Source organism: Oncorhynchus tshawytscha, linkage group LG03, assembly GCF_018296145.1.
Source record: "Oncorhynchus tshawytscha isolate Ot180627B linkage group LG03, Otsh_v2.0, whole genome shotgun sequence".
NCBI classification, from domain to species: domain Eukaryota; kingdom Metazoa; phylum Chordata; class Actinopteri; order Salmoniformes; family Salmonidae; genus Oncorhynchus; species Oncorhynchus tshawytscha.
The window spans coordinates 12,468,501-12,484,502 of NC_056431.1; the positions used below are offsets into that span (position 1 = coordinate 12,468,501).

At 43.0% G+C, this 16,002-nt stretch overlaps 1 protein-coding gene across 2 annotated transcripts in view; it reads left to right on the forward strand.

The window, feature by feature from the left end:
* Positions 1-16,002, forward strand: part of LOC112244500 (cyclin-dependent kinase 14) — a 218,426-nt gene that overhangs the window by 67,446 nt on the left and 134,978 nt on the right. For both annotated transcript variants that reach the window (XM_042309883.1, XM_042309891.1), the window contains 2 exons: positions 2,801-2,863; positions 15,558-15,681. In XM_042309883.1, the coding sequence (XP_042165817.1) occupies positions 2,801-2,863; positions 15,558-15,681 (187 nt within the window). The remainder of the gene's footprint in view (positions 1-2,800; positions 2,864-15,557; positions 15,682-16,002) is intronic.

A 16,002-nucleotide genomic window follows, 5' to 3' on the forward strand; every position in this document is an offset into this window, starting at 1 on the left:
GTTTTGTCTTTTGTTTTAGTATGGTCAGGGCGTGAGTTGGGTGGGTTGTCTTGGTTGGGTTGTCTATGTTAGTTTTTCTATGATTTTCTTTTTCTGTGTTTGGCCTGGTATGGTTCTCAATCAGAGGCAGCTGTCAATCGTTGTCCCTGATTGAGAACCATATTTAGGTAGCCTGTTTTCCATTGTGTTTTGTGGGTGATTGTTTTCAGTCTTTGTGTATTTGCACCAGACAGAACTGTTTCGGTTGTTTCTTTGTTATTCAGTGTTCAGTTTTGATTATTATTAAAAATCATGAACATTTACCACGCTGCACCTTGGTCCTCACCTTCTTCCACTGACGACGGCCGTTACAGCTCTGGCTAGTTTTACACACATACTTTGTTTATAAGATGGTGGAACGTTTAGTAATGTTTAGTCTTGCCTGTTAAAAACAGAACCCAAGCCTGGGATATTTTCCTCCAGGCTTTAACAGAAACAGTGATCTGAGTGCCATAGAATGGTGGCCTAACCACGAGTGGCATGGCAGCTTCATGCCCAGCTTTGAACCCAGCCCTGGCTTCATGGGGGAACATTTTAATTGAGGGTTGCTGTTTCTGTAGGTTTCCATAGCACACATACACATGCATGTGCACACGCACACACACCCACACACGTGCATACACATGCAGACACATGCACATGTACACGCAGATACACACACACACATGCTGTGGACAGCAATAGCAGCAGGAGTTCCCTCACTCTGCTGTGGAGTAGTGTGGCCTGTTACTGCTGACATATATGCATATGGATAACATCCACTGATAAGTTCAAACCAGCCAGAATACCAATCTCCTCCAACCTCTAGGAGTAGTAAGTCTCTGCTCAGCATTACTCCAATAGACCATATACTGTATCTTAATAGCTCAACCTCTTTGATGTTGACATGCAATACAAGACCCAGCCGTCTCTCAGAATAACCTACTAAATAATCCCACTCCATGTTTGTTTTCATCCGTGCTATGTGGCCTGGTGCATCAGATCAAGAGCCAGCTCTGATACCGTACTGTATGTACGCTAGTCTAGTGTGTGGCCCCCTGTTGGCCAGAAGCAGCATGGTTCAGCAGGGTCAGTGGGAACATCTGCTCCTGGTAATACATTCTGACCAGATCCTCTGAGAGATGACAGAACCAGGCCCTGGGCAGTCTGTAGCTGGTTGTAGGGATTCTAATGAGGATGCTCTCTGGCCTTAAGGTGTACATTTTGATTACCTGGAGAACAGAGGTCAGGCTGGATAAAGGGGTTTGTGGAGGTCTTTCAATACTGTTTCTCTGCTCCATGTGCAAATATAAGAGCTAACCAATTCCAAGTATATATATTCATCAAGTAAGATGCTGTCTGTAAGTGGACACGGTTGACAAGGATCTGTCTTTATTATGACAGAACACCCTTCTCTCACTGTGAATGTTGGACAGAGTGGATAGCGTATATTTGACAGAATGGGTAATGCAACACTGTGGATCTGTGTGTTGTCGTTGGTGTGGAGACAGTTTTTTTATTTGCAGCTCAGCCAGTTTCATGCTGTTCTATTCTGCTGTGTTCAGACCTGTAATTCCAGACTCTTTCATATACAGAAGGCTCCACACCAAGCCAAATCAATTCATTCTCCTCATCTAGCAGGTAATGACAATTGACAGGGAGCGAGCGGGACCGAGAGAGAGAGAGGTAGAGAGAGGGAGAGAGAAGAAATGGAGAGAAAGTGGGGGTGAGAAAGATATGGAGAGAGGGAAAGACAGAGAGAGAGAGAGAGATAAAGGGAGGGAGGGAGGGAGGGCAGGTTTTGAGTAAGGTGGGCAGGCATGGCTGAAGCTTGTTTGAGCGTCTGGTTGAATTATTCATGAAAGGGAACACATTTATATCTGACGGTGCAAGGAGCAGCGGGGGTACACAAATATCACCCAGCCCCACGAGCTGTGGTGTGTGTGTGTGTGTGTGTGTGTGTGTGTATATATGTGTGTGTGTGTGTATATGTGTGTGTGTGTGTGTATATGTATGTGTGTGTGTGTATATGTATGTGTGTGTGTGTGTGTGTGTGTGTGTGCGCGCGCCGGGTCTGCTGGCAGAATAAATCAGTGAAGTGCAGATCAGGGTAGTTCGTCTTTTCTCCCGCGATCGGACGGACAGACGATTCTGCTTACATACAGCACCTAAAGACATACAGACAGTGTCACTCCCTATCTCATCCCTCCATACAATCACGTTAAGGGCTTTGTACCAAAGGTTCCCTCTGTGGATCATTCTGTTGATATAGACCGGATATCATTCATCCGCAGACAGGGGAGACAGACTGGGGAAGAAATAGATGTTGCGAGTGACGTCTGCTGCAATTCAATTGAGTTTGTGTCTCCAGCCTGGCGCCTTACTGATATTTTATCATGGACGGATGACAGTAGGTCAGAGTTGCTTTGAATAGCAAGGGAAAAGCTATGAAAGCCAATAACTTTTTTCCATTAGCTGATTTTTCCATCCTCAAACCAAGCTCACATTCCGACCAAGGTATATTCAAGACAAGCAACACAATTAACAAAAAGCCAATATCCTCACTGCCAAGAACCTCTCTCTGCTGCTTTTAAAGTTCAGATGAATATCTTCAAATACTGAACAGCATCAATACATTTATACAAACATATTTAACTTCATTTTTCATATTGACTTATTTTTGGTTCATTGCAAAGCATTGTATTGTGATCTGTTTTTATGATTTTATGTGTCTTTATTTCGACATATTGTAATCTAACGGTCCTCTCTTTCTCCCTGACAGCACACAGACCTGTGCCAGTACATGGACAGGCACCCAGGAGGACTGCATCCAGACAACGTGAAGGTAAGACTGCTGCTCATTATCATGACTATATTACTACAGTAAACCACACTGTCCTGAGCATCACTAATATGTCATAGAATCCTACAGTTTTTACAGTGACACTGCTGAGGAGTGATGCCCACACACACGGTTAGATAGGAGCAGTGTCCTGTAGGCTTGCTTAAATTACTTCAATGAACTACACCGTTGAGGAGTAACACACACTGTTCGAGTAGCAATGTTTTCCTGTGGCTCTGTGTAGATGTGTGTTGAGGATGAGGAGAAGGTAGGGAGAGTGATGGAGTGAATGGGGTCATGGAGGATGGGAGGGATGGTGTAAAAGGGGAGTGTTGTGTGGAGGAGTCATATGAGAAGGGGGGGGGGAGTTCAGGCATCGTGGGTTATGTAACACTCCATATCTAATATTGTCACTAAGGATTTCCATATGTAATGTATTTATCCTGTTGACGACCGACCGCTTGCCTCATTGAAATGCGTGTATTAATAATAGAGGATTATTCCCAGAGAGGGTGTCAGGGGAAAAAAAACTGCTTCCACCTCTTAATCTGTAAACATATATTGTGTCCCAAATGGCACCCTATTCCCCATATAGTGCACTACTTTTGACCAAAGCCCTATGGGCCATAGTCAAAAAAAGTGCACTATATAGGGAATATGTTATAATTTGGGATGCAAACAGAGTCCCAGGTGTACGACAGGCCAGGACATGTGTCCTCACTGTGTCACCATGTAGCCTTTGAAATACTTTAAGAGAGGCATTTGTTTCTAGATGAATGTCCTCTGACACTGACATTGTGATAAATGTTTCCTCTGTCCAAACTGGACTAGAAGGTAGAATTAGAGACAGACATAACGAAATAGACAAAGACAGAGACAGAGACAGACATATGTATGTTACCCAAAGGGCCAGCAGCTAGTGTTAGCCATAATGCTCTCCATGGTGGGAGGACAGATGGAGAGGAAGAGAGAGAGAGGAAACAGAACCAGAACCATTCTTTCCCTAGTGGGAGGACAGGCAGAGTATAGAGGAGCTCTAATGAGCTGGCAGCTGAAACGAAAACAAACTGACTATGTGAAGGCAGAGGTTATGTCCCAAATGCCCCCCTATGCACTATGTAGTACACTACTCTTGACCAGGGTCCCTAAGGGTGCCATTTGAGGCACAACCAGAGACACAGACCCGGACCAATCGTTAAAATCAGCAATCAAAATCAAGATGGAGGCAGCATGGCGTATTGAACTGTTTGCCAATGTGCCACTCTTCGGTGCTCTTGTGTGTCAAGAGCCGGAGACACTCCAGTATGTGTTAACTGTAAATGGAGGGTATAATAGCTATATTTGTAACCAGTGAGGAGCAGAGTAGACAGACAATTTGCTGGAGATTCATTCCCTTCATTACAGTGTCTCTGATTAACAGAGAAAGTGGCTTGTCCTCGTGTGTGTGTGTGTGTGTGTGTGTGTGTGTGTGTGTGTGTGTGTGTGTGTGTGTGTGTGTGTGTGTGTGTGTGTGTGTGTGTGTGTGTGTGTGTGTGTGTGTTTAACTATTCTTCTTTTGTTAGTCCCCACAAGGTCAAATGCTATTTCTAGGGGGTTTAAGGTTAGAATTACATTAAGGGTTAGGAGCTAGGTTTAAGGTTAGGGGAAGAGTATGGGTTAGGTTTAGGGGTTGGAGAAAATAGGATTTTGAATGGGACTGATTTGTGAGTCCCCACAAGGTTAGCTGTACAAGACTGTGTTTGTGTGTGTGTGTGTCAATCAGATGACAGATGGGGTTTCAAATGGTTTTTGTTCCCTGGTTGAGGTTATTTCAGAAAAAAACAGCTTCTGACTGAAGATACATATCTTCTATGGTGTGTGTGTGTGTGTGTGTGTGTGTGTGTGTGTGTGTGTGTGTGTCCCTGTTGAATAATCAGAGACATAAAAGCTATTAGAGTGTGTGCTGTCTGATATGGCTGGATAACATTAGCATTAACCTAGCAGAAAACACTTAGACCTTCACTAGCTAATGCAATTATCAGTCAGCCTGGCCAGCAGAGAGAAGTGTTTGTGTTGTTTGGAGCGTGTCTTATTACAGAACTCCTTCTGAGAGCATAGTACAGAACATGTACCTTTACCCATACACTTATTTGATTGCAATGTTCTCCTTTAGTATTCTACCTATTATTTAATAGAACTGTCTGTTCTGTATGACATCACCCAAAACAACCTTCCACTCAGTGATGCTCTTGATGTGATTATATCCAGTCAGCTGAATGGGGTTCTCTTAATGAGAGCCAAATAGACTGATGTGAAACTGACACCCCTGACAGTAGGGCTGGGCAATATGGCCCAAATATCATTATCACGGAATACAAAAAAAGGACGGTATGACAGTATTTGATGGTATTGGATGTTTTTGAAGAATAAAATCTCTAAACTTGCTGTATGAGTAGTGTGGCCCTAGAGTAGCAACATATACATTCTATGTGATTTTAATGAGTCTTTCTCCATTCTGATTGTTTAACACTGTTCAATTCAACTTCAACTGATAATCATTTTCATCATTTCCATACATTTCTGCATTTCCTGCACAACGTAGGGTTGCACGATATGGGAAAACAACCTCTGCCTTATTTTTAACCAAATGTTGCAATTTGAGTTGCGATTTAGAGCAAAACACATGGGTGAACTGATGGAATCATGGAAATATAATGATTATTCTAATTCAAAAGTTAGAATATAATACTGAGCACTTTGAATACAGTGTTGTTTGACATGACAAGTAATAAAAATGCCAGGGAGGAGTTTGGTGGTCAAGATGTGTTGGTATCTGTACTGATGGCGCAAAAAAAATAATTTTGCACGCCCAATTTTTCAGTTTTTGATTTGTTAAAAAAGTTTGAAATATCCAATAAATGTCGTTCCACTTCATGATTGTGTCCCACTTGTTGTTGATTCTTCACAAAAAAATACAGTTTTATATCTTTATGTTTGAAGCCTGAAATGTGGCAAAAGGTCACAAAGTTCAAGGGGGCCGAATACTTTCGCAAGGCACTGTAGTTGCGGAGAGTACCTGTAATCCTAGATTCAGATAATTCAGGCGAGAAAAAACATCACCCAGATAGGCCTGTCGAATGAGAAACTCGTCATCATGCAAGCGGTCAGACAAGTGAAAATTATGGTCAGTAAAGAAAACTTTAAGCTCGTCTCAATTTTTAAAAATGTGTCAATACTTTGCCCCTTGATAACCATCACACTTCTGTATGTTGTAAAAGCGCTGCCCATATCATTGCATAATGCAGAAAATACACAAGAGTTCAGGGGCCTTGCTTTAACAAAGTTAACCATTTTCACTGTAGTGTCCAAAACGTATTCCAAGCTGTCAGGCATTCTCTTGGCAGCAAGAGCCTCTCGGTGGATGCTGCAGTGTACCCAAGTGGCGTCGGGAGCAACTTCTTGCATATGCGTTACCACTCCACTATGTCTCCCTGTCGTGGCTTTTGCGCCATCAGTACAGATACCAACACATCTTGACCACCAAAGTCCATTTGATGTCACAAAGCTGTCCAGTACTTTAAATATATCCTCTCCTGTTGTCCTGGTTTCCAGTGGTTCCATCCAGAGGATGTCTTCCTTATTTGACCCCCCATTAACATAACTTTATTTATAACTTTGCTGGTCAATAACTTTATAACTTTATTCTCGCTCAAACAACTCCTGTGGTTTATTTTTTAAATTGTTATGTTTCGTTTCTAACTGCGCAAGAGTGAAGGTTTCCCGCTAGAGAGTAACGGTTAATGTGATTGGATGTTAATTATTTGACTAGGCTACCTGTATTTGACATTGTGTTGTTATTTCGCAGAACACTAGATGGGTTCATTTTATTTTTGGCATTGAAACAAGGCTACTCAGGCGAGAGAAAAAACTCACGCAAATGTATAGCCCCGTTGGAAAATAGAAATGTACTGTTTGAAAATGTCTAGAATGTGAATCACATTTTTATTTGGTGTACCCCTGACGGCATTGCGCGTACCCCAATTTGGGAATACCCGATTTATAAGATACTGTTGCACAAACAACATGCTGATTTGGTTCTACACCTTCACTGGTATTATCAGGCTGTATAGCTAATTATGTTTGGTAAATACGGTATACCTCCCAGCCTTACCTGGCAGGCATTGGTTGACCTTCACAATCCTTTTTAAACAGCATGTAGTACAGGATGAGCTACCCTCATTGCATTATTCCTCAATGTCAAGTGTAGTATCAATGTCAGGTGGAGTATTGATAAATGAGGTTAGTATAATGCAATGATAACATCACAAAGGCGCATATCCAAAAAGGTTCAACAAATTCTGCAAAGCACTACTCCTGAGTTCCCTACTCCCTCTCTTTCCCTTCTCCTCCTCTCCTTTCCCTCTCTCTGTAACCTAATCATGTGTGCAGATAATGCAGTAATGACATGCCACATTAAGACAGACAGTACTACCCAGATGCTTTCTGGGATAAATTACTATGGGGAACAGGGCGGTAGGGGAACAGTAGCTGGCAGATGGGAGCGTTCTTGTCTTCTCAGCTCATTTAACATACTATCCTACCTCTCCTTCACTCACTGCTGGGCTAAACTGACTCCCCCTGTATATAGTGAAGTGCTGCTTTCAGAGGTTTTCTCAATGACTCCCAAGGTTTCCATTCAATTAATATACTTAATTAATTATCCCCTCAGGTGCAATGAAGATTTAGAGGTTTGTGTTTCGAGGGGTTGGCTTTCTCTATGATGTTGAGTTCAGCATGACTGTGTGTGATTGGACTCTCATTCACTATTGATAGGGTTTGAATAAGTAATGTGAACACAAAATACATCTATTGGAATGACACGTCTTTTTAAAAATTTGGTCTTTGCCCCAAATCAGTCAGTATGCATTGGAATTAACCATTGATAACACATGCTTACAAAAGAGACAAAATAAAATAATTGGCAACATGAAAATATATACACATACAGTGGGGAGAACAAGTATTTGATACACTGCCGATTTTGCAGTGTTTCCTACTTACAAAGCATGTAGAGGTCTGTAATGTTTATCATAGGTACACATCAACTGTGAGAGACGGAATCTAAAACAAAAATCCAGAAAATCACATTGTATGATTTTTAAGTAATTAATTTGCATTTTATTGCATGACATAAGTATTTGATCACCAGTAAGTAACCAGTAAGAATTCCGGCTCTCACAGACCTGTTAGTTTTTCTTTAAGAAGCCCTCCTGTTCTCCACTCATTACCTGTATTAACTGCACCTGTTTGAACTCGTTACCTGTATAAAAGACACCTGTCCACACACTCCATCAAACAGACTCCAACCTCTCCACAAAGGTCAAGACCAGAAGGCTGTGTAAGGACATCAGGGATAAAATTGTAGACCTGCACAAGGCTTGGATGGGCTGCAGGACAATAGGCAAGCAGCTTGGTGAGAAGGCAACAACGGTTGGCGCAATTATTAGAAAATGGAAGAGGTTCAAGATGACGGTCAATCACCCTCTATCTGGGGCTCCATGCAAGATCTCACCTTGTGGGGCATCAATGATCATGAGGAAGGTGAGGGATCAGCCCAGAACTACACGGCAGGACCTGGTCAATGACCTGAAGAGAGCTGGGACCACAGTCTCAAAGAAAACCATTAGTAACACACTATGCCATCATGGATTAAAATCCTGCAGCGCACGCAAGGTCCCCCTGCTCAAGCCAGAACATGTCCAGGCCCGTCTGAAGTTTGCCAGTGACCATCTGGATGATCCAGAGGAGGAATGGGAGAAGGTCATGTGGTCTGATGAGACAAAAATAGAGCCTTTTGGTCTAAACTCCACTCGCCGTGTTTGGAGGAAGAAAAAGGATGAGTACAACTGCAAGAACACCATTCCAACCGTGAAGCATGGAGGTGGAAACATCATTCTTTGGAGATGATTTTCTGCAAAGGGGACAGGACAACTGCACCCTATTGAGGGGAGGATGGATGGGGCCATGTATCGCAAGATCTTGGCCAACAACCTCCTTCCCTCAGTAAGAGCATTGAAGATGGGTCGTGACTAGGTCTTCTAGCATGACAACGATCCGAAACACACAGCCAGGGCAACTAAGGAGTGGCTCCGTAAGAAGCATCTCAAGGTCCTGGAGTGGCCTAGCCAGTCTCCAGACCTGAACCCAATAGGAAATCTTTGGAGGGAGCTGAAAGTCCGTATTGCCCAGCGACAGCCCCGAAACCTGAAGGATCTGGAGAAGGTCTGTATGGAGGAGTGGGCCAAAATCCCTGCTGCAGTGTGTACAAACCTGGTCAAGAACTACAGGAAACGTATGATCTCTGTAATTGCAAACAAAGGTTTCTGTACCAAATATTAAGTTCTGCTTTTCTGATGTATCAAATACTTATGTCATGCAATAAAATGCTAATTAATTACTTGAAAATCTTACAATGAGGCCTCCCGGGTGGCGCAGTGGCTAAGGGTGCTGTACTGCAGCGCCAGCTGTGCCACCAGATACTCTGGGTTTGCGCCCAGGCTCTGTCGTAACCGGCCGCGACCGGGAGGTCCGTGGGGCGACACACAATTGGCCTAGCATCGTCCGGGTTAGGGAGGGTTTGGCCGGTAGGGAAATCCTTGTCTCATCGCGCACCAGCGACTCCTGTGGCGGGCCGGGCACAGTGTGCGCTAACCAAGGTTGCCAGGTGCACGGTGTTTCCTCTGACACATTGGTGCGGCTGGCTTCCGGGTTGGATGGCGCTGTGTTAAGAAGCAGTGCGGCTTGGTTCGGTTGTGTATCGGAGGACGCATGACTTTCAACCTTCGTCTCTCCCGAGCCCGTACGGGAGTTGTAGTGATTAGACAAGATAGTAGCTACTAAACAATTGGATACCACGAAATTGGGGAGAAAAAGGGGTAAAATTTAAAAATAAAAATCATACAATGTGATTTTCTGGATTACACTTACCCTTACACTTGTGGAAATGGACTTATATGGAGAGGCCCAAATGTAAATGCTTCTAAGAGAAGAACTATAAAACGCATATGCATGACCATGGTAGCAATTTAACATTTTGTAGATTATGAAGAAATGTGAGGTCACAACAGTTCACGTGACACAAGACTGAATCCAAACATTACACTTTCACAGCAATTGTCAATATTGAAATCTGAAAATACTCTGGATACATAACATAATAATAATAACATAATAAGAATAATCTTTGACATTTTGGAGTAGGTGCAAGATAAGAAAAAGCTATTACAAGGGGTTTGAGTGAGAGGTTAAACTGGTGTCTCTGTCACGTTTACTCCCTCTCTGGCCTCTAGGTCATCAGACTGCTGATTATCCCATACACCTGTCACCATCGTCTCACGCACCTGCGCCTCATGACACTCACCTGGACTCCATCACCTCCTTGACTATCTTCCCTATATCTGCCCCTCCCCTTGGTTCTTTCCTCAGGTGTTATTGACTCTGGTTTCATGTCGGTGCAATGTTGGTGTTTCGTGTTCATTGTTTCTTTTATTTATTAAAACACTCACTCCCTGAACTTGCTTCCCGGCTCTCAGTGCACTCGTTACAGTATCCAGGTCGCCACACACCTTTCCAAACTGTGCACAGTTCCTATGTCATTTCCATGAAGTGTTATGACTTAGGGAAAGACCCTTCAATTATAAAGTGCTTTTTTGAGCTCTCCTACTTTGACATTGACGAACTGAAGCAACCACACGTGTAGTTTTTTGTTTGGAACACAGCCTTGCATCCCCAACATCACACAATTACTGTTGTTGTTTACACAATCCAAAACGTAATAAATCACAATCTGGGTCAGGTGGGTGTCATTTTAAAGCTTATTATATTATCAACATGACTAGCTAAGTTATAAAATACAATCTTACAGTGTTAGGCTTTTAAAAGACACTTCAGACAAACAGATTGTAATTTTGGTGCGCATAGAATCATCACAATACGACAAACATGGGCTCATTCTGTTCAGGACAATCCAGGGTATATCGCATGTCGTCCTTGTAACTGTGGCTCAAACATAGGCTCATTCTGTTCAGGACAATCCAGGGTATATCGCATGTCATCCTTGTAACTGTGGCTCAAACATAGGCTCATTCTGTTCAGGACAATCCAGGGTATATCGCATGTCGTCCTTGTAACTGTGGCTCAAACATAGGCTCATTCTGTTCAGGACAATCCAGGGTATATCGCATGTCGTCCTTGTAACTGTGGCTCAAACAGGCTCATTCTGTTCAGGACAATCCAGGGTATATCGCATGTCATCCTTGTAACTGTGGCTCAAACATAGCGATCATATACAGTACCAGTCAGAAGTTTGGACACACATACTCATTCCAGGGTTTTTTTTAAAACTATTTTCTACATTGTAGAATAATAGTGAAGACATCAAAACTATGAAATAACACACATGGAATCATAGTACCCCAAAAAGTGTTGATGACTTCTTAAACAGAAAAAACCGTGGTAAAAAGAAAAAACCGTGGTTGTTAAACTTTAGACTGGTACTGTAGGTTGATACTGTTAATGACATGAGTTTTCAAATACGGAAAGGTGAAGTGCACATTTGGACTCACGGATGCGTGGTTGGCTTGTATGACATCAAAGCGTTTGTTTATTCTAATCCTCAACGTCTCATCTTTCAGAACACATGGACTCCTCTCCATTTACAGCATTTCCCTCACTCAGACAACAACTGATGTGCAAACGTAGCCCAATTAGCGGAAGGGATGGGGGCATCTTCCTGTCACACTCAGTGCTCAAGTTTATAACGGCTGTCAATCAAAGCCCATTACAGCTCTGTGAAGCGGAGAGCCCGAGCTCTGACGTCATGTATGGCATGACGTCAGAGAATAGGTTGTCCCCAGTCCACCTGGCCGTGCTGCTGCTCCAGTTTCAACTGTTCTGCCTTATTATTATACGACCATGCTGGTCATTTATGAACATTTGAACATCTTGGCCATGTTCTGTTATAATCTCCACCCAGCACAGCCAGAAGAGGACTGGCCACCCCACATAGCCTGGTTCCTCTCTAGGTTTCTTCCTAGGTTTTGGCCTTTCTAGGAAGTTTTTCCTAGCCACCGTGCTTCTACACCTGCATTGCTTGCTGTTTGGGGTTTTAGGCTGGGTTTCTGTACAGCACTTTGTGACATCAGCTGATGTACGAAGGGCTATATAAATACATTTGATTTGATTTGATGTTACTGTACAGACACTGCATTCCAATTTATGCACTTATCAATGACAAAATCTGCCATTTTCAACACACATACGGGATAACACACATGCACATGCGCGCGCACACACACACACTGCAATTAGTATACAGCACAACTAATGATTAATTATGTTCCTAACACCCCGGCCCACGGTTGTTGTCTACTAATTACTGCAGTCCATTGCCAATGAGGGAATGCATTGTGAAGCTGTTTCATGATGGGAATATCTAGACCCTCATAAGAAGAGGTTGTTTCTATCTGTTCATGGTTAGTGTGTAAAATGCCTCTCACCATCTCATAATTATGTATCATCCGTCCATTGTGCAGTGGAAATCCCTAGAGGGGAGAGGAGGTGGGGTGACACTATTGATATTCTGGGGAGCGGGCGGCTGGCTGCTATTGACTTTCCAGCAAGGCAGCTTAAACTCTCTACCCCCTCACCTCCCCTCCCTCCTCTGTTTCATCCCATTCTCACCGCTGCCCCTGTTCTCTCCTCTCTTTCTCTCTACCTGACTTTCTTTTCATTCCTCTGCCCTTCTAGATCACTCCCTCGCTCTGTCTGGTTCTCTCTGTCTCTGTATCACCACCTCTCTTTATCTTTCTCTGTATTTCTCTTTCCCCCTTCTCTCTCTCATTCTCTCTCCCTCTCTCTCTCTGTCTCTCATTCTCTCTCTCTCTCTCTCTCTCTCTCTCTCTCTCTCTCTCTCTCATTCTCACTCTCTCTCATTCTCTCTCTCTCTCATTCTCTCATTCTCTCTGTCTCTCATTCTCTCTGTCTCTCATTCTCTCTGTCTCTCATTCTCTCATTCTCTCTGTCTCTCATTCTCTCTGTCTCTCTCTGTCTCTCTGTCTCTCTCTGTCTCTCTGTGTCTCTCATTCTCTCTCTCTCTCTCTCTCTCTCTCATTCTCTCTCTCTCTCTCTCTCTCTCTCTGTCTCTCATTCTCTCTGTCTCTCATTCTCTCTGTCTCTCATTCTTCTTCTCATTCTCTCTGTCTCTCATTCTCTCTGTCTCTCTCTCTCTCTCTCATTCTCTCTGTCTCTCATTCTCTCATTCTCTCTGTCTCTCATTCTCTCTGTCTCTCTCTCTCTCTCTCTCTCTCTCTCTCTCTCTCTCTCTCTCTCTCTGTCTCTCATTCTCTCTGTCTCTCTGTCTCTCATTCTCTCTGTCTCTCATTCTCTCTGTCTCTCTGTCTCTCATTCTCTCTGTCTCTGTCTCTCTCTCTCTCTCTCTCTCTCTCTCTCATTCTCTCTGTCTCTCATTCTCTCTGTCTCTCATTCTCTCTGTCTCTCATTCTCTCTGTCTCTCATTCTCTCATTCTCTCATTCTCTCTGTCTCTCTGTCTCTCTCTCTCTCTCTCTCTCTCTCTCTCTCTCATTCTCTCATTCTCTCTCTCTCATTCTCTCTGTCTCATTCTCTCTGTCTCTCATTCTCATTCTCTCTGTCTCATTCTCTCTGTCTCTCTGTCTCTCATCTCTCTCTCTCTCTCTCATTCTCTCTCATTCTCTCATTCTCTCTCTCTCATTCTCTCTGTCTCTCATTCTCTCATTCTCTCTGTCTCTCATTCTCTCTGTCTCTCTGTCTCTCTGTCTCTCTGTCTCTCTCTCTCTCTCTCTCTCTCTCTCTCTCTCTCTCTCTCTCATTCTCTCTCTCTCTCATTCTCTCTCTCTCTCTCTCTGTCTCTCTGTCTCTCTTTCAAAAAAATAATAATTCTAGTGATGCCTTTAGCATTTTAAGCCAGATGGGGAGACCAGTCATCTAGCAGATGTCATGTCTGTCACGTGGCCAAATGTCCTGCTAGTACAGTGACCGTGTTGGGCTAGTGAGTGTGACTACAGTCTAGGGCTACACATGGAATAGAGTTTCATAGAGCAGGCCTGTCGAGCTTTTACATACATGTAAAGACATACGTTATGCATTTGAAAAGCACAAGCACTCAACTCAGCCCAGCTCTCAGCTAAACTCCAATCAAACACCATTTGAAGTCCACCTGAAATATCTTTGCTCTTGTATTTTACTTTCTACCATATAATATGCTAATTTGACAGAATTCTCAGTTTTCCTGTCGTCGACAATAAGAGTTATTTTTAAGCAGCGTTTTGATGTTTCGTTTGCAGAGAGAGGGGAGTGAATAAATGAGTAACCTTTTGATTGCCTAGCCCACTTAATGAGGCAGGGCCTTTTGACGAGTGTGTTTTGTTATACATGAGTAAACACACATTTCTCATGCTAATTTCCAGCATTGTGTGTTGTTTCGCATATCGCCCGCCTGCCGAGTTGAGGAATGCTAAACTGTTGACCCGGTGACTCCAGATGCCAGACAGGGCTGATCCCTGATTGGACTCCATGGTTTTCGCTCTGCCTAATTGGCCGAGACCCTGCTAGTGCTGCTGGGAAGAGAAATTGCAATGAAAGATTAGAATGTTGAAATGGAGGATCAGCAGTTGCACAGATTCAGAATTCATTATTGGTTGATTGATGCAAAGTGAACAAAAACCACTGGATCTGAAAGGGCCATAGACATTGATGTTGTTTTCAGGTGCTGTCAGAGAAAAAATAGTAAATATGAGGACATTTATTCACAGTTTATTTTGTGTTGATGCTTATTTCCTCACCCATTTCCCATTGTTAACATTTGAATGTAACTGAAAACCACTTTGTTGGGATATATTTATGACATATTATGACATATTCATAAATAGAACAGACGTTTATTATTATTTTTTATTTATATTGTTTATTTATTGATCTCCTCTCAAGCCTTCAACTAAACCAGTCACTATTTGTTATTGATGTGTGAGATCAGATGGTCTTTGTGAGGACATCTATTTGATCACTGGTCAATAGTCCAAGCTGAGGAAAAGATGGGAGAGGAGTTCTGGGTTGATTGGCTAGTATTGACGTTAGGGAGTGGAGTGAGCGTGTGAGTGTGTGCGAGTGAGGTTGTGGGTTTGTGCGTGTGCGTGCAAGCGTTATAGAGTTAATGGTGTAAATGAATGGTGTAAATGAGTTGTGGAAGTTAATATACCAGGGCTGTTGTTGTGTTGAGGCTGAATGAGGACATTAACACCTCCTACTGATGGAATGCTGTTATGACTCGTCTAGGTGCCGGATAGCCTTTCTCTGTTACGTATGAGTCCAAACAATGCTATGAAGCAGCCAGAGAGATGGAGAAGAAGAGAGATGTAGATACTAGATGGACAAATAGCAGGATGTCAAATAAAAACATTAGAAGTATTGCTATATTGCTATTGAGACAACATAGTGGGTGACTTGGAAATCCATCGGAGACACATGATATACATTGTTTGAATGATTCCTGATTAGCCTACTCTAATTACATTTCTTATGAATCTAATGAACTTATGATCCATGAATTGAATGATCGAATCATTCATAGATATTACATCTAATGATGAATGATTATCGGTGGATCTCCTCTCTGTCTATCAGTTGTTCCTGTACCAGTTGCTGAGAGGTCTGTCCTACATCCACCAGAGGTATATCCTGCACCGCGACCTCAAGCCTCAGAACCTGCTCATCTCTGACACTGGAGAACTCAAACTGGCCGACTTCGGTAGGTGGCTTTGCTTTGTGTCTGACTAGCACTCTTTTACTGTTTCTCTCTCCTCGCTCTCTCTCTATCCCTCTTTCTCTCTTCTCTCTCTATCCCTCTTTCTCTCTTCTCTCTCTCGCTTTGTCCATTCTCTTTCTTTCCCTCTATCTCTCTGTCTTTTGTGTGTGTGTGTGTGTGTGTGTGTGTTAGACCTCTCCAGAAGCAGTAGCACCATATGGCTGGTCTCCTTTCATGGTGCCCAGCTCTGTAAATATGTTGCCCAGTTCTGTAAATACTACCCACATGTTTTGACTGGTTTCCAGAGTCGGTAGAACTACCGGC